Source organism: Eptesicus fuscus, chromosome 20, assembly GCF_027574615.1.
Source record: "Eptesicus fuscus isolate TK198812 chromosome 20, DD_ASM_mEF_20220401, whole genome shotgun sequence".
In the NCBI taxonomy this organism is placed as follows: domain Eukaryota; kingdom Metazoa; phylum Chordata; class Mammalia; order Chiroptera; family Vespertilionidae; genus Eptesicus; species Eptesicus fuscus.
The window spans coordinates 32,392,788-32,417,783 of NC_072492.1; the positions used below are offsets into that span (position 1 = coordinate 32,392,788).

At 43.7% G+C, this 24,996-nt stretch overlaps 2 protein-coding genes across 2 annotated transcripts in view; both read left to right on the plus strand.

Annotated features, from left to right (window-relative positions):
• Nucleotides 1-15,023, plus strand: part of KCNH6 (potassium voltage-gated channel subfamily H member 6) — a 30,615-nt gene extending 15,592 nt beyond the window's left edge. The window contains exons 12-14 of the mRNA XM_054708990.1: nt 572-755; nt 839-1,170; nt 14,999-15,023. Of these exons, the coding sequence (XP_054564965.1) occupies nt 572-755; nt 839-1,135 (481 nt within the window). The 3' untranslated portion in view covers nt 1,136-1,170; nt 14,999-15,023. The remainder of the gene's footprint in view (nt 1-571; nt 756-838; nt 1,171-14,998) is intronic.
• On the plus strand, nt 4,506-21,929 carry DCAF7 (DDB1 and CUL4 associated factor 7). Its single transcript, XM_054709413.1, has 6 exons — nt 4,506-4,643; nt 14,999-15,134; nt 16,306-16,424; nt 19,328-19,537; nt 20,489-20,606; nt 21,757-21,929. The coding sequence occupies exons 1-6, from the start codon at nt 4,506-4,508 to the stop codon at nt 21,927-21,929; spliced, it is 894 nt and encodes a 297-aa protein (XP_054565388.1).
• Nucleotides 21,930-24,996: the final 3,067 nt, after the last annotated feature.

The following is a 24,996-nucleotide window of genomic DNA, read 5'->3' on the forward strand; positions in this document are numbered from 1 at the left end:
ACTCTGCCTCTTACCAGCAAGAGTGTGGGCAAGTTACTTAATCACTCTGTGCCTCAGTTTGCCCTTTCAGAATACCCATATCAGAGCTTTTTGATGAAGACCGAATGACATGCATACGGCACCTGGTCACTTATTTTCAAAGTCAGGGATGTGCTAGGGCAGTGGTCGGCAAACTCATTAGTCAACAGAGCCAAATATCAACAGTACAACGATTGAAATTTCTTTTGAGAGCCAAATTTTTTTAACTTAAACTTCTTCTAACGTCACTTCTTCAAAATAGACTCGCCCAGGCCGTGGTATTTTGTGGAAGAGCCACACTCAAGGGGCCAAAGAGCCGCATGTGGCTCGCGAGCCGCAGTTTGCCGACCACGGTGCTAGGGGAATTTGGGCAGAGGCTCTGGACTGTAGCAAGGAAATAGCTTCAATAGGCCCCAGGCTGCCCTTCCAGGCAGCAGGAACTGCTTGTAGACTACCAAACTGGGAGCTGTCCTCAGGTCCTGAACTGCCAACCCTAACCCCAACCCTGGCCCTGATCTTGACCCTGACTGTGGCGTTCTGTCCTGTTTGGCAGGCTGGAATCCCGCCTGTCCTCAGACCTCAGCCGCATCCTGCAGCTCCTTCAGCAGCCCCTGCCCCAGGGCCACACTGGCTACATTCTGGGAGCTTCAGCTAATGACCTGGCCTTGTTTCCTGTGGCCTCGGCGACTCAGAGTCCAGGAACGAGGCTGCCCCAGGGTGGCCTGCCCCCTGCACAGGTGAGCAGGTGAGGTGTTCCCCAGGGGCTTGCCTGGAGGCTGCTGCATTCCTTCCCCCACCCCTTCTTTCTTGCCCTTCTCAGGCCCCAAGCTGTGGTGACTTGGACCCACGAGAGCCGCCGCAGCACAGGACCTCCTCCTCCGGGATGCCTCAGCTGGCCATGGCAATGGACAAAACTCTGACACTGTCCTCTGAACTGGAGCATCCTGAGGGGCTCCTGTCATCCCTGGCCTCACCTCTGCATCCCCTGGAGGTACAGGGACTCGTCTGTGGTCCCCGCTTCTCCTCCCTCCCGGAATACCTCGGCTCTGTCCCCAAGCAGCTGGAGTTCCCGAGACATGGCTCAGATCCTGGATTTGCAGGGAGTTGGAGCCACTGAACCCCAAGACAAAAGACACCATAAGGGGATTGCAGGTGGGTGAGGTGAGAGTGAAGGATTTGGGGGAGGCAGAGAGCTGCCAAGACGGACCTCTGAAAACCATTCTCTCTGAGTAGCTACAAACTGCTAACCCAGGTGACCCAAGATGGCAGAAGTGAGGAGGCTCAGGATTTGTCCCAGCCTCCAGGCCTCTGTTGAGATAGAAAGCCTGAAGGAGGGGCCAGCACCTTGGGTGTGCAGTAAGCTTACAGGGAGTGGGGTCAGTGAGGAAAAGACAAGTTTCTGATCTTCTGTGTGAGAGCCTTGCTCTGGGCCCGGTGAAATCCCCTCCTGGCTCAAAACTATCCACTGCCTTTCAGCCCAGCACCCAAAATTGGTCAGACCCCCCTGTGAGAGCCTGTGTCCTGGCTGGAGATGCAGGTGTCCTCTGTAGTGGACACATCAGGGCACAGGGCTCCAGCCCTCAGTGGCTCAGTCCCTGATGGTTTTGCGACGACCTTTGGGACTCTGGCGGATGGTGGAGTGTATCACAGCTAATAAAGTCTGCACATTTCACCTCGGGCTGGGTGTGTAACTTACCTGAGGGTGGTTATGTCCTTGACTCTGCCATGATGCCAACATCTCAGCTGTCTTCTCCAAGCCCTTCTCGCCAAGAGCTATGTGTTGGGGACTTGCAGGTGGCTCTGCTGGACCCAGGAGCCCTTGAACCTTGGAGCTCTTAGCCAGGCTGGGGTGAACGAGTGAGAGGTCCTGGCTTGGTGGCCATTGGGAATCATGACAACAGCCAACACTTTCATAACAGTCACCCTGTTCAGCGCACTGTGCTGACTGCCCTCAGATATTAGTTTATCTAACCCTCTCAAAAACCCTAAGGGGTCACTGTTATTCTCCCCGTTTTAGAGAAGTGGGATCAAAAACAGAGAGAGACAAAAAACTTACACAAGCACAACGGGGACTTTTGGTACCTGTTTCCTGGTCTAGGTGCTGGTTACATGCATGTGTTGTGAGAATATGTGCACTTCTATGTATAAATTATACTACAATAATAATAATAATAATAAAGGAATCTTGCCCACAATAGAGGAAAAGAAGGATGTAATTTCAACCCAAATAGTTTGGCTTGAGAATATGCGCAGTTAACTACCCCACTGAAATGGACTGCTGTCCAAAAAGTACCCGGTCACTGGTCTTCAGTCCTCTTTGCTCCCTAAAAGAATTATTCCCTAAAAGAATTTGAAAATGTATTTGCCTCTTCGCACATTTTTAAGTTGACATATGAAGTATTTCATTATTAAGTTTAAATAGTTGTAAAGGATGTCATTTCCAGTGTGTTGGATATATTGACACTTTATAAACTGTTTTATTGCTATGGATCCATTTTGATCCAAATAGCATAGTGATTTGAGAGCCAACACCATTCATTTTAAAAACACCAGAACAGCCAAAACCGGTTTGGCTCAGTGGATAGAGCGTCGGTCTGCGGACTGGAAGGTCCCAGGTTCGATTCCAGTCAAGGGCATGTACATTGGTTGCGGGCACATCTCCCGGTGAGGGGTGTGCAGGAGGCAACTGGTCAATGTCTCTCTCTCATCGATGTTTCTAGCTTTCTATCCCTCTCCCTTCCTCTCTGTGAAAAATCAATAAAATATATTTAAAAAAAAAAACACCAGAACAAACACTTCTTTAACATCATTTATTTTTTCTCATAATTCCATTCTCTTCTTCTCAGTTTATTCTACATATAATTTATTATCCTGCTTTAAAGTTTATTATTCATAATCTCATATTTGTTTGCAACAGGTATGTAAATTGAAATATATATACTGTACATTGAAATTTTAAGATTAATTTTTATAATATTACTAAGGCTTTAAGGGTTACACTTGTTAGTAGAGAGTTGTTCAAAACAACGTAAATATATATTAAATTTTTATAGAAACTAAAATTTTATTGGAAATGCATCACTTTCCTCTCAATTAGTTCGTGTGTGGATGAATACCTTTTTTGTTGTTGTTGTTAAAAGAAGACAAGGTTCAGCAACAATTTTGTACCTATTTTTCTTTCCTTTAATAAAAACACAAAACTTAAAGCACAGAGAAAACTTGTTCACATAAATGGATGGGACAAAACTCTGTTACATACTAGCAGTGTCACTCAGTTCCTTGAATTCTTTTGGAGTTGTCTGATAACAATCACATTATTATTAAAAACTGTATTTAGTGATACATAACAAGTCAGTATAATCCTCCTTTAATTTTGTTGAAAGCCAAGAATCGGAAACCATTTAAATGATAAAGATCTGGACCCTTCTCCATTTCAAACTCAGGACACAGAAATGTAGAGCTTGATTAGCTTTTGCTTGGGGATCTGTGGCGGAAAGGGGATGGTAAGGGATCTAAAAAAACTTAGTGCCTCCCTAGCTGGTCGGAAAGCTGCCTTAAGAAAACCAACCCTAGAATTCCTGGCATTTCTAGACGGACAGGAAAGCGCGGGAAGACCTGACTGAATATGGCCTGGCCCAGAGAACGCCGGCGGGTCGGTCTGCACACGGCGGGTCCGCTCCCCTCCCGGTTCCAAGGGGGCGTTAGCGTGAGTGAGGAGAGAAAGCGGTTCCCGTTTGGCTCGCCGGACAGCCTGCCGGGCCGCGGGTCTCAGCGCCGCGAAGTGCAGCAGGCCCTCGCCTAAGGCAGCATTTTAATTTTCACTCGACAAGAGTAGAGAAGCCGCTCGGAATAGCAGCTGCAGAGTGGAAGTCAAAGGAGGTCACACGGGAGGTTTCCTTCTCAGAGACTTGGCCTAGAACTTGGAAGCCTGGCGCGCCACACTCTCGCCTCTAGGCCGCCCACGCCCCCATTCACCCGCACTGCGCTGTTATCTCTCTGACTGACATCTTTGTCAGCCAATGACCTTTGGGACTGAGGAAGAGCCTGCCCCCCTGGGATTAAGTGGGACAAGTAATTGGAATGACAAACATTTGCACCAATAGCGAGGAGGTTCCAAAAGCTAAAGGTACACTAGCCAATGAAGAGAAGGAACCGTCTTAAGTGACGTGTCAGGCAGCCAACGCCCGGCGCCACTGTGGGGAACGCGTGGCTTCCGTTCCTGGAGGGCGGAGCAACGTCTCAAACGGAAGGTGATTGTCGTCTGAGCCTAAGCTGGTTTGAAACCGGGGGGTCGGACCCGGCGGCTGTCGTTGTCTGTCGTTGTCTGTCGCTGAGGCCCCGCTTCCGGGCTAGGCCGTCCCTGCCCACCCCGGCCCCGCCTCTCTTCGGACCCTTAGGTCCCAGGCCCGGCTCCCCGCCTGACTCGCGCCCGGCCCGCCGCATCCCGCTGCCGACCCGGCCCGCACTGCGGCCCCGCCGCAGCCACCATGTCCCTGCACGGCAAACGGAAGGAGATCTATAAGTATGAAGCGCCCTGGACCGTCTACGCCATGAACTGGAGCGTGCGTCCTGACAAGCGCTTTCGCCTGGCGCTGGGCAGCTTCGTGGAGGAGTACAACAACAAGGTGGGCCGGGCAGGGGCTCGGAGCCCAGCTGACGGGGGAGCGGGCCCCAGGAGCGCCCTTTCCGGGCCGGAGCCCAGACCCCAGGACCCTCCTACGGACTTGCCTTAGCACCACGGAGCGGTTCCTCTGAGTCTGGTCCTGAGCAGAGGGTTTCGCACTTGTTTCATTTAATCCTGGCAGCATTCCTGTGTAGTCAGGAGTGTAGTGACCCCTTACCCCCATTTTACTGATGGGGAAACTGAGGCACAATGTTACAATGTTGTGACTTGCCGGAGTCAGACAGCTATGTCGTGGCAGAAACAGATCTCAAACTCGAATTTACACCCCAATGCTACGCTATTTACCACTCCTATCTCCCTCCTCTCCTGCCTCATTGCTTCAGTTGTGGGGCGAAGGAGGAAAGAGGGAGTGATAACTGTGAAGCTCGCGCTTCAGTTGGTCATTCACTCCTGGCCACACTGGATTTCTGTTAGGGCTGTTCCTTGCGCAGACTGCCCCGCCTCCCACTCCCAGCCCCAGGTACTATTCATGGCTACCCAGGTCCCTCTGCCAGGATTGCCATTGCTGCCTCATAATCTGTCCTTTAAAAAACGATCTCTTTTTGGAAATCTTGGCCTGTAGCCTTGATCCCACCATTGTTGTCTGAATAGAGAAGGATGACACTTGCCATATCTTTTCTTGGCTTCGTCATACTAATACAGATTTGTAACCTTGAATGGCAAGTATCCATCAATTTGAGAAGCCTTCATAGAATCCCCGATAGTAAGGGGGAAGCTTTTAAGCTGGCAGTGCAGCATAAATTTATTTTTGAAAGCTGTTGAGTAAGTCAGTGCGAAGAATTTTCTTTCCTTTACCGCTTCATTTCTTTCTTTTATTATATTCGAGTAAATGTTGTGATGATTAGGGATCAGAGCAATTGAAAGCCTTGGCTAGTGTGTTTAAAGCACTCCTGCTCAATAGGCCGGTGCAAGGGGAAAAAGCCAGGCCGCTGAGGAATGGGTCCTGTCTGACCCATTGACTAGCTGTGGGGAATTGCACATGTCAGTCTTACTATTTCTGACCCACAGCTTGTAGGAAAGGTGAAGGTCCTGTAAAAAACATTTTTGAACATTGTAAGTTTGTTTACAGTTCTTCAGGAGCACAGCTGTTTCTCTAGTGTTATGTTTTAACTTCTTTGGAGTCCCCTTTGAGAAACTGATAAAAGCGATGGACTCTCATTGCCCTGAAGTTACACAAACAGATACCATGGAGTGTGCACACTGATCTTGAAGTCCACCCATTACCCACAGAACCAGAAAGTCCTGAGCAAGACATACCATTCTTTTCTCTGATTCCTCTTTCTTCCTTATTGTGGCCATAGTGGACAGCAGAGCAGGGAATGGAATTCATGGTCCTGATGCTGAAACCATGTTAGTGAAATTAGGAACACTAGAACTATTGTTTAAGAATACATGTTAAAAAAAAAAGAGTAAAATAATGTCCTTTAAAGGGTTTGAGTCTTCATACAAATAGATGTTTTTTTCCTTGCAAGCTCTTCCAGAGTTTACTTGAGTAAGCGGTAGAAGTTACATTTTTAAGAAAGACAAACTGAGCCACAGTCTTGCTGGTGGAGTCAGTGGAGTAATTGGTGTCAAACCTCAGTTGCAGGAATTTACTGCAAAGTTTGTCCCTTCATTTAGCAACTGTATAAGAGCTCCTTTGTGCCAGGCACAAAGGCTTTGTGGCCTTAGTAGTGTAATGCAAACTAATAATCCCCTTCGTAACAAAATAAGCAGTTAACTATATCTTGACTCACTTATGTGATAGAGGTGATCAGTGTCTTAAAATTATTTTTGTGCCCCCACCAATGTAAGTCAGGGTTTTTAATGTGTTATGTGCACACCATGGACATCTTTGGCAATCTGAAATCAAGAGACCTTTTTTCATAAATATGTTTTCAAATGCATAAAATATATAGGACTAAGAAGAAAACTAGTTACACTGAACTACAGTTATCAAAAACGTTTTTAAAAAATATATATTTTTATTGATTTTAGAGAAGAAGGGAGAAGGAAAGAGAGATGGAAACATCAATGATGAGAGAGAATAATTGATCGGCTGTCTCCTGCACGCCCTCCTACTGGGGATTGAACCTGCAACTCAAGCATGTGCCCTTGATGGGAATCGAACCTGGGACCCTTCAGTCCAGAGGCCGGCGCTCTAGCCACTGAGCCAAACCAGCTAGGGCTCAAAAACATTTTGTTAAAAGTAGTGATATATGACCTGGCTGCTGTGGCTCAGTTGGTTGAGTGTCGTCCCGTGCACTGAAAGGTCACCAGTTCCATTCCTGGTCAGGGCACATGCCCAGGTTTCGGGTTCGGTCCTCTGTTGGTGCGTACAGGGGGCAACCCATCGATGTTTCTCTCTCCCTCTCCCTTCTCTCTCTCAAATTAATAAAAAAGAAAAGTGGTGATATAGTAATATGTACTTTTATATTAACTCATTAAATTACACCATCCAGTGTAATTATTACTGTACTTTTGAAGTAATGGAGGTAAATAGCATTTCAAGATGTTTAACAACTGCAATGTGATATTTAAAAAATCAGTCATTTATATTTATGACAAAGTCACCGATTCATGCCGCTTTGAAGGAAATGCTAAAGTTCAGCTAAAGGTTAGTGAAAATATGAATGTAAGTTTCCAATTCAAGTTCATGGACCCCAAGTTAAAAAATCCTGCTGTAGAGAATCTCTGCCTAGGGATGGGTGGATGGTAAGTACCACTTTAAAGCTCTGATTCTCAGACTTAGTTTTGGGGAAACTTGACATGGAGGTATACCAGATTTCATATTTTGCAGGAATTTAAAAATTACTGGTTGGAATTTTCAGACCTTTTGTTTCTGCTTGCCCTCGACAATGATTGCCAGCAAGACAAAATAAATGAACATAGCAAATTAACATTGATGAAAAGCCTAGAAATGGTCTTTTTTACTGTGGAATCATTGACTATAAGAAAACATGGTTATGCTTTTTAAAGTTTGTATTAATGTAATCATGTTTTCCTATAGTAAAATTACTCCAGTGTTTCTCACATCAATGTTTTGAGAAAATTAATTTGTTAGCATTTCAAAAACGACTTGACTTTCAGATGTTCCAACATCAAAATAAATTTGGGAATCATTGCAGAGTAAAGAACAGGATGATGTCAGTCACACCTGGAATAAAAAGTTCCATTATCAGTAATTGTATTTGTTTTTATCCTCACCAAGGATATATATTTTACTGATTTGAGAGAGAGAGAGAAAGGATGTCTCTCTCTCTCTCTTTCTATCATTCTTTTGCTCATTAATTCAACAGCTATGTATTGAATACACGCATACGTATATGTTTTAGGCATAGTGATGATGCTTGGTAACTGTAGTCTTCATTGGCAGATATGAGATTGGCAGCAATAAAGACAGTGTGTTTTAGTGCATGTAGGTATTTTTGATTGATATTTAGGCTTTTGGAAGTTTTGCAGTGTTCCACCAGTCCCTGGCAAGACTGTCAGGGGAATTGAAAACATAAAGCTCTTCCGGTTTTAACTTCCTCCTTTCTTTTTTTCTAGACAATGAGAGGACTAATTTCTCCATAGGACTAACCGGATAAAAGTGCTGCTGCTTTAGTGCTTTTTGCCATAATTTGCCTCATACAGATAACACTGGAGATGCTATGATTTGAACAAGGAATGAATCCATGTCCTGTAGGTAGTCTGACCTGCCTTGGGCTTCGATGCCTAATTGGTCAGCCTCTGTGCCAGGAGATGAAGGAGTGCTGTGTCAGAATTCATCTCAGAGTTTGACAGGGCAGGCTCTCTACAGACATTGACCAGCAATAGTCAGAAATAGGCTGGAAGGGAGGACAAGTGGAAAAGACCAAGAAAAGCTGCTTTATTCTCTCAGAGTTTTGCTTCAGCTGGTTTTGGTTATATTAACAATTTGGGGAAAATGTTCTACTGACTGGAGTGGTATATTGATTTGGATAACTTGGGGCTTTTTTTTTTTTTAATCACATGTATAATATGTATTAACCTTCATGTTCTAGTACTAGCACTCTGTAATAGATAAAATACACCATTTTCTCCCTGAGGAAGCTTATATTATTAACAAGATAGATATGACGTCTTTTAATTTTTGAAAAATATAAGGTATGCGTAATGTGAATAATAAATTTATGTTGTTATTCATGTAAGTAATAAATGTAAAAGAGAAGATATGGTCATGCCTTCAAGGAGTAAATATTTCATTTTGCATATCTGCTCCTTAGGAGACATTTGACATAGTAAATCCACAGTGTAAAAATAATCTTGCTTCACAGCCTTTTCTTTTAGGGGCACTTGTTTCACATGTTGGTGTAAAGTGTTGTGAAGCAACAGTTACAGAAAGAGTGGAGATGGGAAATAAAAGAAGTTTAGCAGGAGGATGGGGAAGACTAGGGAGAAAAAGGTAGAGGGGTAACCTAAATGTTGATAATAAGATGATTAAAGTCAGATAATTTTTCCTTATGTTCTGACAAGGATGAGGAAGGATGGCAGTATGATGAACATCAAATGGGATGGGGAATATGCTGAGAAAGGGTATCTATGGCTGCAGTTTTAAACTCAAAAGAGAACAGTTCTCCAGAATAGGATTTTGATGGGCAAAATCAACAATCCTTTGTTTGGGAGAGTGAAAAGAGGGTGCACAGGCTGGCAGCGGGAGCTTCTTCAGACCCCATTTAACAATTTGGGCAAGGGGGGAGCTAAGCTTTACAAGAAGACACATAGATGGGCTATCTTCTCTAGAAGTATTAAATGAGGCAGGTTGAATGAGAGACTAAATTGTGAGCAGCCTGGCAGCTCTTCATCTCTGTTGGCTGGCAAGATGCAAAAGCTTCATGTATTTCTACAAACTTGGGGCATGACTATGACCTCTCTCCCACAGGAACCTTCTTTACATCATCTAGGAAGAACTTGCCTCATACAAAAGGAACTGGCACAGTAACTATAGAAAGATATTATAAGAAAGGGGGGGAAATGGGAAACCAGTGGCAGGTAAAGTACCCACACTAGAAAAATGTTTTTTTGCCTCAGTTGAAAATTAGTGGCCAGTCCTGCCACCATAAAGTCAAAGAACTTAAGAAAGTAAAAAACTCCAAGCAGAGATACAGGCGATCAGGTAAAATGAGGCATAGTAACAGGAGAAAATGAAACATCAGCAGGTGCAGCCCAGGGAAATAGTGGAAGAGGAAACAAAAATTACCACGGGATTAAAAGAATAAAAATACCAACTGCCAAAACCAGAGTGAAGGTTAGAGAAGACAGATTGAGAAAATGAAATGGAAATAAATAATTAGAAAGAACATAATAGATGCAGAAAACAAAGCTCTAACTTAGGTATAATTGGTACTTCTGAAGACCAAAGAATGGAGACACAAAAACTCAAATATGCAGTTAAAGAAAACTATAGAAATACAGGTTTGAAGTAATGAGTTCAAACTATACCTCAAGAAAAATTGACACAGAACAATTGGCAACAAAACATTTCTTAGGAAAGTTTCTACATTTTAAGGATGAATAAAGAATGTTTTGGACATCCAGGCAAAACAATCGAGTCCTCTTGAAGAGGGGAAAATGAAATTAGGATAGCCCCATTTGACAGAAGATAATAGAGCAATGTGTGCAAGTCGACAACTATTATAGATTGTTCTCTGTAAATACCTGAAAATACACTTAATATGTAAGATTTATATGGGGAAAATGCACTTTTTAAAAGATAACTCAGTTTATAAAAATTGACCATATACATTTTTTAAAAAGTTTTAATAAGATAAATCAACAGACTGGAAAAAATACTACATATCAACACTTACGGGAAGATGAGGAAACTAAAGCCCAGATATGTTAAGTGATTTACCCAAAGTGATACTGAAGATGAAAACAGAGCTAGAACTGGAATGCTATCTGTCTCCAAAGTTTTAAATATATACTGTTGTAAAGAGGGGGGGAAAAAATTATGGGAAAATGGTGTTGAAAAACAGTGGGGAACACTTGCTCTATCAGATTAGAATAAGCATACTGGAATTGATATAGCCAGAGAGGTTGGTGAAACCACATAGAATGTTACAAAGCAGATCTAAATATATGTAGAAGTGTAGTATTTGATAAGATAGTACCTTAATTCCCTGGGTGGGGCGGGGGGGGAGGGTGGTGGATTAATGAATTGTATGACATAATTGGCTGTCCATCTGGCAGGAAAATTTAAAACCCTCTAATTCATGTCATACATGAAAACCAAATTCCAGGTCAAAAATATCTAAATGTAAATAAAGTCTCACAAACAGTAGGAGAACATTGACTAACAAATTTGTACTGGGGCAGTGGAGATGAGCAGAGGAGAAAACAGTCTGTAAGTCACTCATTAAATCCAGAGTCAACTAAGGAAAGGCTTGACAGATTATAGTACATAAATAAAACATTTCTATATGAAAAGATACGTTGTCAAAATACAGATGATAGCCCTTACCAGTTTGGCTCAGTGGATAGAGCATTGGCCTGGGGACTGAAGAGTCCAGGTTCGATTCCAGTCAAGGGCATGTACCTTGGTTGTGGGCACATCCCCAGTGGGAGGTGTGCAGGAGGCAGCTGGTTGATGTCTCTCCCATCAATGTTTCTGGCTCTCTATCCCTCTCCCTTCCTCTCTGTAAAAAATCAATAAAATACTTTTTAAAAAAAGACAGATGATAGGCCGGGGGAAGTATTTCCAAAACATGGCAGACAGTAGGCGCTAATTTACTTAATATGATTTTTAAAAATGGACAAAGTATAAATAGCCAGCTCCAAGGAGAGGAAATGCAAGTGGTCAATAAACAAGAAAAGGTACTCAACCTCACAGGTAGTTAAAGGAAATGGGAATTTAAGTTATCGAGATTCTTGTATTTTTGACAATATAGGGAAATGAGCACCTTTATAATGGTACAAGCTAGGTATGTGCCCTGATCGGGATTGAACCCACAACCTTGGAGTATCAGGATGCCCCTCTAACCAACTGAGCCTCCCGGCCAGGACTAAAATTTCTCTTTAAAAAACATTGAAAGAAAATTACAGAGCAGCCATAGACCAAGAAGATACTTGCAAAACACATAACTAGGAACTTGTATCCAGAATATACTAAGAACTCTGAAAATTCAAATAGAGAAAACAAGGAACCTAGTAAAAAATGAAACTATTCTGTATGATACTATACTGGTGGGTGTACACACATCATATATTTGTCAAAACCTATAGAATGTACAACACAAAGACTGAACTCTAATGTACTGGGTGTACCGGTTAATAATGCGGATTTTTTTCAATAGATGGGGTTACACATATGTTGATATATATGCGATTTGATATGTATACTATTTTGTTGTATTGACAACAAGCTTCAAAACTTCATATGTCAAATTTTCTGAAGGTGTTAACATCATAGATACTTTTACACTTAAAAATGTCAAATTTCGTGCCAAAAAAAGCATTTGCGGGAAGTTTTAATTCATTATTTTGAAGAAAAGTGCTAGCAATGGACATTACTTTGAATAAAGCACTTTGGATGTTTCTCTTGAAATTATCGTGTTTTCTTTGATCACAAAATCTGTATTATTAACCAGTCAATGATTAATCTGCATTACTAACCTGTTAATGGTTAATACATATTACTAACTGGTTAATGATTAATCTGCATTATTAACCGGTTTAATTATTAACCGGTTAATAATGCAGATTAATCATTAACTGGTGGGTAATGCAGATTAATTATTGACCAGTTAATAATGCAGATTTTGTGATCAAAGAAAACACGATAATTTCAAGAGAAACATCAGAAGTGCTTTATTCAAAGTAATGTCCATTGCTAGCACTTTTCTTCAAAATAAAGTAATGAATTAAAACTTCCCGCAAATGCTCTTTTTTTGGCACGAAATTCGACATTTTTAAGTGTAAAAATATCTATGATGTTAACACCTTCAGAAATTTTGACATATGAAGTTTTGAAGCTTGTTGTCAATACAACAAAATAGCATACATATCAAATTGCATACATATCAACATATGTGTAACCCGATCCATTGAAAAAAATCCGCATCGTTAACCGGTACACTTAGTAAACTGGACTTTGAGTGATAATGATGTATCATTGTAGGTTTGTCAGTTGTAACAAACATACCACTTTATTATGTTGATAGTGGAGAAGGCTGTGCCTGTGTGGGAACTCAGTACTTCCTGCCCAATTTTTTTGTGAATCTAAAAAAGTCTTTTAAAAGGACAAAAGTTTTAACAGACTTCACCAGAGAATAAATACACGTGGCAGATAAACACATGCAAAGATGCTCAGTATCATTCGTTGCTAATACACACCTATTGGAATGACTTGAAAAGAAAAGTTGGCAGTACCAAGTGCCGACAAGTATGTGGAGCATATGGAACGCTAATGTGATGCTAGTGGGAGTGCGAAATGACCAAGCCACTTAGAAAACGGGTTGCCGGTGTGGCTTAGTTGGCTGGGCGTTGTAGACAGAGTTTTTTAATTAAGTTAAACGTACACTTACATAAACCAGCGATTTTACTCTTAGTTGTCTACCCAAGAAAAAAGTGAAAATTTGCCCCCTCAAAAAACAGCCTCATACATAAATGTTTCTATCAGTTTACATTAATGGCCTCAAACTAGAAATAACCCAAAAGTTCATCAACTGGATATAGTGTTTCCATATAATGCAATATTATTCAGCAATAAAAAGAAAACACTACTGCCCTAGCCAGTTTGGTTCAGTGGATAGAGCGTCAGCCCTGGGACTGAAGGGTCCTGGGTTCAGTTCCAGTTAAGGGCATGTACCATGGTTGCAAGCTCAATCCCTGGCCCTGGCCGGGGCATGTGCAGGAGGCAACCAATTGGTGTGTCTCATATCGATGTTTCTGACTCTCCCTCTCCCCTCCACTCTAAAAATCAATGGGGGGAAAATATCCTTGGGTAAGAATTAACAACAACAAAAAGAAAACACTACTGATACACACAACATGGATGAATCTCAAGAGCAGCATGGTGAAAGTCACAAAAGTCTCAATACCATAATTCCATTTGTACAGTATTACAGAAAAGGCAAACCTATAGGTCAGGGGTTGCTTAGGACTAGGGGTAGAGGATTGACTGCAGAGGAGCCCCAGAGAACTTTTTGGGGTGATGCAAGTATTCTATATCTTGATTATTGTGGGGAATGCTAGAGCTTACACAATTGTATACATTTGCAAATACATATATTCCAAATCATTGAACTGAACACTTAAAGTTAGTGAAATTTTATTGTATGCGACTGTACCTAAATTAAAAATAAAGAAAAAGATGAGTAGATACTTGTATCTAAGACTGAAGTAAGAGTAACAGGAATTCTGTTTTCTGTTGTATGGTTAGTGCTTATCCTCTCATTATGGATCGTTAGCAAAAATTTTCCATTCCATCTTCCAGTTGCTGGAAATTCATAAGCAAATACACATGGCATTTTCCACTGAGCCTTATTAAGTTTGACGGCAAAGAATGGAAATCAATATTGGCCCAAAATTAACCCTAAGAAAAAGTGACCAGAACCAGGGAACTTCCTCGCAGTAGTTTTTTTGTTTGTTTTTGCCAGTAGAGTGGTTTGGATTCTTGAATGCTTGTTTTTCACACCTTAATGTGTAAACTTGTTACTAGCCAGTGTGGGGGAGGGGCCAGTTTGTGCATGAGATGTCACTTTGTTGTATGGAACTGGGGCTGCACAGGGTCTAAATTCGCACAGCACTTCAAGACCAGTAACTGAACCACACATTATCAGATGCCTCAGGGTTGTGGGGGAAGGTGTAGCCTGCTGGGCAGGTAATGCAGTTCTGTGGGTCAAAAGTGCAGGATTTGGCCTGGCCTGTATTGCTCAGTGGTTCAGCATCAGCCTATGAACCAGGAGGTCACGGTTTGATTCCCGGTCAGGGCACATGCCCGGTTGCAGGCTTGATCCCCAGGAGAGGACATGCAGGAGGCAGCTGATAAATGATTCTCTCTCATCATTGATGTTTCTGTCTCCCTTCCTTTCTGAAATAAATTATATATATATATAAACTTTTTTTTTTTTTTAAAGTGTAGGATTTGGAGTCTGAAAACCTGTCTTCAAGTTTTGTCTCTGCCTCTTACTAGCTTTGCAGTCTTGACTGTAAACCAACCCTTCGAGTCTGGGTTTCCTCATTTGAGAAATGGGATAGTTGGACTAGATGTCCTCTCTGTAATAGTTCTTGACCCTGCAGTCACTTCCCAGGAACCTGATGTCTTTGACACAGCTCAATTTTGTTGTGTTACAGGTTCAGCTTGTTGGTTTAGATGAAGAGAGTTCGGAGTTTATTTGCCGAAACACCTTTGACCATCCATACCCCACCACAAAGCTCATGTGGATCCCGGACACAAAAGGCGTCTATCCAGACCTACTGGCAACAAGTGGTGACTATCTCCGTGTGTGGAGGGTAAGCAGGTGCTGTTTCAGCTGTTACCAGCAGCATGGAGTCACAGAACAGGCTGGGGTTGGAGGCAGCCGGTGTCATTGCCACGGGGGAGAAACAAATGCTAGCGGATCTGAAATGACCTTGTTTGACTCAGCAGATTTCCTAGTAGACCTAGCCAAGATTCCTGGAAGGCCCTGCTGCTGGCCACAGCCAGCCCTGGAAATCCAAGGCTCAGCTAACCTGATAGAACCTTCTGTGGGGGTGGAGATACTTGAGGCCTCTTGTTCTGTTTACAGTCAAGATACTTTTGAGTAAATTAAACAGACTACTGGGCCACTGATTCTAGTCAAGTATGCGTGTAGATTATGGAGTTGGTGAGCTTCACCTCCCCTCTCAGCTGAGCTAATCAGCATTGGCGTCTCCTGGCCTGGAGGTGTAGTAAGTGCCCAGCCAGGCAAGGTGAGAAGACCTCTCCTCTAGAAAAATTGGGAAAACAAGCTAGGCAGGGGGAAAAGCTTGTAGAGAAGTAACATTCAGGGAATTCCTCTGGGTTTTATTACTCTTTATGGTAAAAATGTCCCCCCGCCATGTCTTATATTTACTAAGATATTGTCTAAAGGGGGCTTAAAAGTTTTTTGGGAAAATGACTGGCTGATTTTTTTTTTTTTCATTGTTCTTTTAGGTTGGTGAGACGGAGACCAGGCTGGAATGTTTGCTAAATAATAACAAAAACTCAGATTTCTGTGCTCCTCTGACCTCCTTTGACTGGAATGAAGTGGATCCTTATCTTTTAGGTAAGGGAGTGAGGGGGTGTAGATTACAGTTTGAAGAAGCAAAGATATGTTTTCTCAGATTTAACCAGGGGCTTGAGGCACAGGCATCATCCTAGAATGGGGCCAAGCGAGAAAGAGACTAGATAGGGAATGTGATTCATTCCTCATATGGAATCAAGCTTCCCATGGGTGTATGGTTTGTCTCCAGTCAGAGCCTAAGGTCCTAGGATAAGGATTGAACACTTGACTCTTTGGGGCTCTCCTGGTACCCTCCCTATGCTAGGAAGTGTTTGTGGCACGTGGTCTCCTGTGCTGAACTGGTGAGTAGGCACAGGAGAGCAGCTTGCCTGGGAACCTCACTCCTGTCAGCTACTGACGTGCACCGATTGTTTCCAGGTACCTCCAGCATTGATACAACTTGTACCATCTGGGGGCTGGAGACAGGGCAGGTGTTGGGGCGAGTGAATCTTGTGTCTGGCCATGTGAAGACCCAACTGATTGCCCATGATAAAGAGGTAATGATGCTGTCCCTCTCTGCTTTCTGTGCCTTCAGTGTGGTCAGATTGTCTTGTCTGCTCACTGTTTTGCAAATGATGTGGAAAATCATAATGCTAACATTGTGTCTGAATTGAAAATAGTAATGTGTCAAGAGTGGAAACAACACTATTGTAAAGGAATGTGTTTTTTGACTGATATAAATAACTTGTCCTATAGTAATTTTTCTTTTCATGCCAAAGAATGCTGTTTTTTAACAATGAACTCTCTTATAGACAAACTTGGACCTGATGTGATTAAAAATGAATCTTAGAGTAACACTTATCTTGAAATATATTTGCTTTTGAGAGGGAGAGGCAGGAAGAGAGAAATTTCCTGGCTGTGAAGCCTAGTTAATCAATTTTTCTCTAAACTTGTTTCATGAAATTCTAGTATGTTCACTTAATACTTAAAACTGTTTGGAATTGAATATGGTTTATCTTGATGGTTATGTTTCTCCTGTGTTTATTGCAAAAGCCACAGGGAGCTCTTTGTGGCTGCATTTTAATCAAAGCATTCTCATGAGTGATTTTGGAAAATGGTCCTAAATCTTTTCCTCCCAGAGCTGCTGCATGCACCTAGTTCTCTGATTTCCTGTGGCAGTGTTTCCTTTTCTCTTCTACCTTTCCCTGCATAGCAAGGAATATTAATATCTGTACAGATAAAAAGGATGACTTGACTTTAGGTCAGAAACTTGAGGTGATCCACAGAATGGGAGGTTGGTGACCAGGTTATCATTCTTAGTAAGGGGTTGTCGTTTGGCTTTCTATGTTCCTAAGGGTAAGATCTGTTACAAGACTGCTGGCCTGGGCTGCTGCTGAGCCAAGGGACAAAGGAAGAGTTTGTCCTGCAGAGAGGACCAGTAAGGGACTTCTGGAAACCCAGTTGACATCAAGTGGAGCAGGTTGCTACGTTTTGGTTATGTGACAATGTAGTCTGTTGTTCTCTGTCAGGGTCCAGTTCAGAAAACCAGAACTGTACTCTAAGTATGTAAACAGAGGGGATTTAACCCAGAGGATTGCTTACACAGACGTGGCAATCTAGAGAATAGGAGCAGTGAGGCAATCTAGAGCAGCGGTCACCAACCTTTCGGATCTCATGGACCACCAGTGGCCCACAGACCACCGGTTGGCGACCGCTGATGTAGAGAATAGGAGCAGCAGGGAGTGGCACTGCCCACAGGCCAGAAGGGCCAAGGGAAGAGGCAGGGTTACTGGAGTCCAGGGGCTGAGTTTACCTGGCAAAAGCTAGAGCCATGGAGAGGACACAGTCATTGCCAGAGATGCTTCAGGGAACAGAGAGAGGGGAGGAGAAACCCCTTAGCCTCTCCCTACCGGAGGGCAAGGCCAGGACCAGCAAACAGGCCCTGGCCTTGAAGAAATGAACCTGAGTAGAGTTGCTCTGAGAGAAACAGTGATACCTCCCAGCACCTATGGCTTTTCTCAGCCCTCCTCTCACTATCAAAGTAAAGACTTGTTTGGGGGCTCCAGTTGCTGCCTGGCAGGTTCGTGTAGAGGAGGGTAGCATATATGTGGGTTGTCATCTCCCCTTGGTTTATAATGAAATATACTGCTGGAGCCCCGATGAAGAAGCAGTCCGTTAAAGCTGAGAGAGCTTTACACACTCGGTCACATTGCCCACACCACCTTGTTGCTTAGTGATGCTGCTGTGGAGTCCCTGTTCTTGCGGTTACTGAGAGCCGGCCCCCTGGGGTGCTCGCATTGATAAACATGCCCCTACCCTCATGCAGGACAGAGCCTTGAGCTGCAGGGCCTCCTTGTGGTGACTGCCCAGTTCCTTTTGAATCATTCCTACTGTAGAAAGATAAGTGTAATTTCTTCATAGTCGGAGAAGAAGGAATTTGTGAGGTTGAATAGAACTAGATGCTCGTTTCGCAGTGTCCCTTGGCAGGCAGAACCTCAAGAAGGTGGAACCATGGTACTTAGTGAGAGTCAATCATGTCTCTCCAGAAGTCAGCTGTTGTTAATTTGACCCCAAAAATGGGTTTTGTTTTTCCTTTCATTTGTTTTTCTTTTTCAGTTTGTCTCTCTTCTCTCTGCTTGTCTGGCTCTGGCTTTGTCTCTCTCTGTCCTTTTTTTTCTCTGAAGTTCTCTGTTGCTCTCTGCCTCTGTTTTCTCATAGACAGTAGTGGTGTACAGCGTTTGCAGCAAGTAATAAATGCAGAAAACAGTGATTCAAAACCTAAACCATTTATGAATGCAGACCAACTAGGAGAAGAAACAACACGTCCTGGAATAAGGAGTGAAAACTCTCTTTGCAAATATAGGAATGCCTCCCATGGTATAAATCTGCTTTACTTCTCTCTTGGGAATGAGTCTCAGGTCCAGGTTTCACAGCAGAACTAGCTTGGCTAAGTGGCCACAGGAGGGTTACTTCCACCTCTCTAAACTATGATCTTGGCCTCATTGTGGTCATGGATCTGCCTCTGACCCCACACAAATGGAAGCCATCAAGGTTCAGGAAATCAATGTCTCAATCTTGTATCATGATAGAAGACCACCACTGTCTCTGGCTTGAGCTTAGCCTGTCGAAGCATATGGAATACTTGCTCAGAACTCCGTGTGCTCTGTTGGTCAGCAGGGTATGTGTTCTTTGTTTATCATAGGGGTTGGAGGAAGAAGACTTGGAAAGCAGGACTGTGGGAAGAAGCCAGCCAATTTCTATAGCAGAATGATCTTCACTCTTTGGAAAGTCACTGATGTTAGAGCTCTCAGGTTCCAGACTTTGCAGACATTGTTTGGTTTTATTTCTCTCTTCCTGTGTTATAAACAGGGGTTTAGATGACCTAGGGATAGCAGATTTCCTGCTATGGAAAAGGAGGTAATGGATGGGAATCTGGCTGAAGTGTTTTATTCCCCAACAGGTCTATGATATCGCATTTAGCCGGGCTGGCGGTGGTAGGGACATGTTTGCCTCTGTGGGTGCTGATGGCTCAGTGCGGATGTTTGACCTCCGCCATCTAGAACACAGCACCATCATTTATGAAGACCCACAGCATCACCCACTGCTTCGCCTCTGCTGGAACAAGCAGGACCCTAACTACCTGGCCACTATGGCCATGGATGGAATGGAGGTGAGCACTCTGTTTCAGGCTAGCATGGGCTTTGCAACCTAACTGTGGCACTACTTAGTATATCTAGAACAGTGGTTCTCAACTGGTGGCAGTTTTCTCCCAGTGGATTTTTGAAAATGTCTGGAGATAGTTTGATTAACCCAGCTCAGGAGGGGAGGGGAGTGGAGGAAGGGGTGGGTGCTACCGGCATCTAGTGGGTAGAGGCCAGGGATGCTGCTAAACCTACAATGCACAGGGCAAAGAGTTATCTGACCCAGAATGTCAGGAGTGCTGAGATTAAGAAAACCTGATCCAGAATAAGCACAATGTGTTAAAAACTTTAATACCTGAAGAGTTGGGGTTGGTGTCAAGAAAAGCAATATCTAAAAAGTAAACCAAATCATACGTGCTTACGAGGCTAAGTAAGAAGCAGTTTTCCCCTCTGTAGTCAGGACAGATTCTTCCAGCTTTAGCAAACAGACATGGAAATGGCAACTCTCTGTAGCCTGTTACTTGATACAAGCAGTAAATTGTGGGTAGAGACAGTGCAGTTACTAACTTTGTTTTGGTGAAGCCAGCACCTCAGAATCCTTACATTCTGAATTCTGCTTTGGCGGCAGAGGTGCTTTCACTCTGTCCCACTGAGCATGCACAGAATCTTAGCGTACACATCTAACGGACTTGGTGCTTTATCCAGATTCATGTTACCTACTCCTGCTTCTCCCCTTCCATATCAGTCTAAAGACCTTGTATTGCTTTAGATATAGACTATAAACTACCTGTGTCTTCTTTTTTCCTTTTTCTTCAATCCAGTAGCTACTTTTGGGACAGAGACCCTCTGTATCTAATAATCTTTAAATCCACAGATGAGGAAATTATGATTTAAAATTTTTGTTTTCTTTTGTGTAGTGTCTTTTTTTTTTTTCTCTTACACTCTGAAGTCCCTGGGCCTTTTCCTTGTTATTTCTGCAGGTAGTGATTCTGGATGTCCGAGTTCCGTGCACGCCTGTCGCAAGGTTAAACAACCACCGAGCATGCGTCAATGGCATTGCGTGGGCCCCACATTCATCCTGCCACATTTGCACTGCAGGTAAACATGGTGGGGCAGGGGCAGTATGTGGAAGGAGAGGTAAGGAGATCTTTCTTGTTTCCTTAGAACTGTAATCCTTACTATTTCCTGAGGATAGTTTGAGAGATTTACCAAAGTAACTCAATTGAGAGCTTCTCTACACTTGTGAACGCGAAACAGTCCAATTTTCCAAATGCGCTTGTACTCTCAGAGCATCTTCCATGTACTATTTTCATCATGTATCAGTTACAGGCTGTGTCACTGATATGTCCACCCCTGAAATCTAGGTTGACACAGAGGACTTGGATCCATGAATGTGAAGGAGAGGGGCAGTCTGTCGTAGACGTAACAGAGTCTTTAGGACTGCCAAGATTGACATCTCTCTTAGGAGATATAATGAACCTACAGTGAGCTCTGGATGCATTGAAGGGCCCTGTGTAGCCTGGTCTGGTCATTGGTGTGTGACCTGTAGTTTTCACATCTCCGTTTGCCCACATGAGCCTAGCCAATTAGGGTTTAGTTTATTCAGCTCCCCTGTGAATAAAAGACAGGCTTGTCCTAGCTGGTTTGGCTCAATGAATAGAGCGTCGGCCTTCAATTGAAGGGTCCCAGGTTTGATTCCAGCCAAGGGCACATGACAGGCTTTCACATCAAGATAGGCTGATGGGATTAGAAGACACTGATATTGAAGGTCCTTGCCTTGCTTTTTCTTCTCTTAGACTAAGAACTTACTATTTCGATTATAAAAGTAACATGATAGACATTACAGATCACTTAGGAACTAGAAAAAAAGTAAACTTAATTCATAACCTTGCCATCCTTATCTCATCCCTTCATCCTTTCCTGGTGTGTGCTATAGGATGAGAGATGCCCACCAGGTCCCATTCTATCGCCTACCTCCAATGCAGTGAACACAGCCCTGGGACAGCCAGAGGCTAGCTTTGAGTCCTGGCTCTGCCACTCACTGGCTCCATTGCTCTGTGGTTTTGGGCAAGTCCTTTAAATTTCCGAATCTCGGTTTTCTCATCTCTAAAATGGGGGCTTAAAATCTTTGTCACTGGGTTTTGGTGAGCAAATGTTTTGTAACCTGACCACCAGCACCACCAAATGTAGGGATCATTATCCTCTTTGCCTGAGTTGTGACCTTGCTTCTGCCTTTCTCTGTCACCAGCGGATGACCATCAGGCTCTCATCTGGGACATTCAGCAAATGCCCCGGGCCATCGAGGACCCTATCCTGGCCTACACAGCTGAGGGAGAGATCAACAACGTGCAGTGGGCATCGACTCAGCCCGACTGGATCGCCATCTGCTACAACAACTGCCTGGAGATACTCAGAGTGTAGTGTTGGAGGCGCCATGTTCATGAGGCTTTCGTGTTTCCCGCCTCTGCCCCACCCCAAAGTAAGAAGAAACATGTTTCCAGTGGCCAGTGTGTCTTTCATTGCTTTGCACCCACTGTTACCAGAAGCTGCTCTAGGAGTTCCTGGCCAGTCACCCCATTGCTCTCTGTGCTACACTCAGGGCTGTGTGGCACCTCAGCCCAGGGCTGAGTTTTAAGATTTTTCTCTCCTTCTTCTTTAGTTCCTCTATTAAAAATTTCTGTATATTAGTTTGTCAGCCGTTGTGTTAATAAGCATTACAGACACTGGCTGTGTTTGTATTCATCTGCCCCAGATGTCTCTGTCTGTTGCCCAAGGCAGCAATCTGTGTCCATGTCCGTGTTAGCACTTAAGTGGGAACAAATACCAATTTGAAGTTGTCTTTCCTCCTATTACCAATGTCTGTAACAAATTTCAACTTTGTATATTTTTTATCTATCAGGCTAATTTTTTTATGAAAAGAATTTTACTCTCTGGTTTCTTCCTTTGTTTCATAGTCCTCCCTGATAGCATCTTCCTCTCCTCCCTCAGTGCCCAAACCTGGCACTAGGCCCTTGACCCCATGAGCAGTTTGCCTTCTTGCATCACTGCCTGAGCAGAACAGACCTGACTGGGAGTCCCAAACCGCCTTGGTGCTCTGAAGTCGGCCAGCTTTCACACCTTTTTTCAGTCTGGCTCTTCTCAAGGGCATACTGGGCTCCAAAACACACGTGTGAAGCCTTCTGTTTCTCGCCAAAGTACCTCTGTCCAACCCCACTGGGACCTATTGGGAACGTGCTAGAGCTGAAATAGGCTGATTGGGGCACCTGACTTGAGGGGAATAGTTTCAGGAAAGCTGACCCTAGAGCATATTTCCAGTACATAGTTTCAGAGTCTGTTTTTCCCTCCAAATAAAAGCCCTAGGCCATTCTGTTTCATGTCTTGAATGATGGACAAGAATGATCTATAAGTTGAACTTCGGTATCTCTGTTTGTTTAGTTATCTGTGACTGGTGGTATATCAGCCACTCTTTGGATTGAGAGCTCTGAGGTGAGAGACTCCAGCTTGAGAGGCACACAATCTGTGCATCTAACCCTGAACAAGGTCTCTGTTAGAGTATGGGAGACTGTCAGCTCTTGTAAGGGAGGCCATCCTGATTTCAGGCCATCAAGTAAATCGTTGAGAACCCAGGGTCAGCCAGTTAAGAGCTCCAGTTTAAGTTTGAGCAGTATTTGAACTTGTAGCCTGCAGGGGTCTGTTTCCATTATGTGAATGAGTTCCATGGAGGGGCTTGGATGTCACTGGTAGTAGGCTGAGTTTGGGACACGCTCAGAGTCTGGCCGGGAGTCTGCCCGGTTCATCTTGCTCTGCCCAGTGGCTGAAGGTTTCTAAGATCCTGAGAGTAGCAAACCATCAGGCTGATGATTTTGTCCACTTAGGCTCTCACCTGCTCTTGAAAAACAAGACAGCTTTGTTCTTCTGAGCCCTTTGAACCCTTTGGTTGAGTCTTCCTTTCCAGAAGCAGATGTATTTTTATCCCCAAAGCTCTTTGCTTTACTACACAGGGGCTGTCCCAAAGTAAAAGGCTCTTTTGAGTATTTTCCTTTCTACCTTTTTACTTTTTTATTCTGGTTTGGGGGCTCTTTGGCTACTCAGCTGCTTGAGGTTTACTCTCCTGCATTTACCAGATTTGCAGCGTGTCATTTGGAGATGTGAAGTGAGCAGTTCTTGGTCAGAACTCTTCTTTGCTTGTAGTTACGTTTGATGACTCCAGGGCCCTTCTCTCAAGGGTCGCAAGTCTAAATTGATGGCTGTTTGCTCTAGGAGGCCATCAGTTCCTTCTTGTGAAAAAGGGTCTGAAATGGAGATCAGAATGGAAGAGAGAGCTGGTCCTGCTGAGGCAGGGCTTAACTGTGCTGAGATCTGATTTAAGATCCCTTCCCTGATCTGCACCTAAGCCTAGTCTGAATGGTGAGATTTGTACAACTAGAATTCAAAAACAACCTGGAGAAAAATAATTAGTTAATAGTAATTAGAATATATTTGGGTAAAGTTGCTATTTATTCTGGAAATCTACAGCTTTTGATTTTTTTCCCCCTTGCCCCATGGACTCCTTCCTGGCCCTATCACTGTCCTTAGGCCCCACAGTGCAGTCCTGACATCCCACCTGGGGCCTAGGTGAGACTCCCACGCTTCCTGAGCAAACACTCGCAGTTACTGGGATGCTGGGATTTGGAAGTCCTGGTTCTCACCCTCTATGCCACAGGCCAAATGGCCTCATGTCTGAGGAGGGGATTTCTGCAGTTTCAGGACTGAGAAAGCCTCTTAGCCAGCCATGTTCCAGGAAGCAGAGATCTGTTGTAGTTTCAAGAGCAAGTGTCTGTTTAGTTTGTTTAGATTCTCAAATTGACAGCCAGAGAGCATGGTGGGGGGCTCTAGATCTGCTCTCCTCGAGAGGGAGAAGAGCAGCTGCCAGGACTTCACTGGAAAGGCCACACACCCTTCCGGGCTCTTGCTCTGGTGACCCTTTGGCTTGTTCGCAGCCCCTGAGCTGAAGCTGCCTTTGTTTTTCTCAAATCCTCTGAGGGGAGAGGAGAAAGTGCTGAATAAATTAGGCCTCAGGTTCCACACAGAGAGCTGGTGAATGGGCACAAGCCTTCAAGAGCTTGAGTGCTTACACTCTGGAGAGTTGAACCCTCTCCTTCCAGGTAGGAATCGGGCTGCAAGATGAGGACTTGAAGATGGAAGATATTTGATAATGAGGTGAGAATTTCTTATCAGAACCAGGATTGGCTCTCAGAGAACTGGTTAAGATTTGGAAAGAAACAGAAAACATTGAGACTTCTGCAAGGTTTTGATGATAGTTGTGGCTGAAGTTTTAGGAGGCGATTTAGGATGTGGGAGAAAATCAATGGTAAGTGTTGCTTTAGATCAGAGGAGAAAGTATTAGAGGGCAGTACTGGCCTGAGGTGAGGAAGTATTCAACCTGCTGTGTGGCATGGAGTGAGACTGTCAGGGACCATTCATCGGCTATCTGTGATACTGGGTAATG

Coding starts and splice junctions, on each gene's coding strand:
- DCAF7 (XM_054709413.1), top strand. CDS start 4,506: ATGTCCCTGCACGGCAAACGGAAGGAGATCTATAAGTATGAAGCGCCC. Junction 4,644..14,998: donor TGGAGGAGTACAACAACAAG/GTGGGCCGGGCA, acceptor GTTGTGTTACAG/GTTCAGCTTGTTGGTTTAGA. Junction 16,425..19,327: donor TGATTGCCCATGATAAAGAG/GTAATGATGCTG, acceptor ATTCCCCAACAG/GTCTATGATATCGCATTTAG.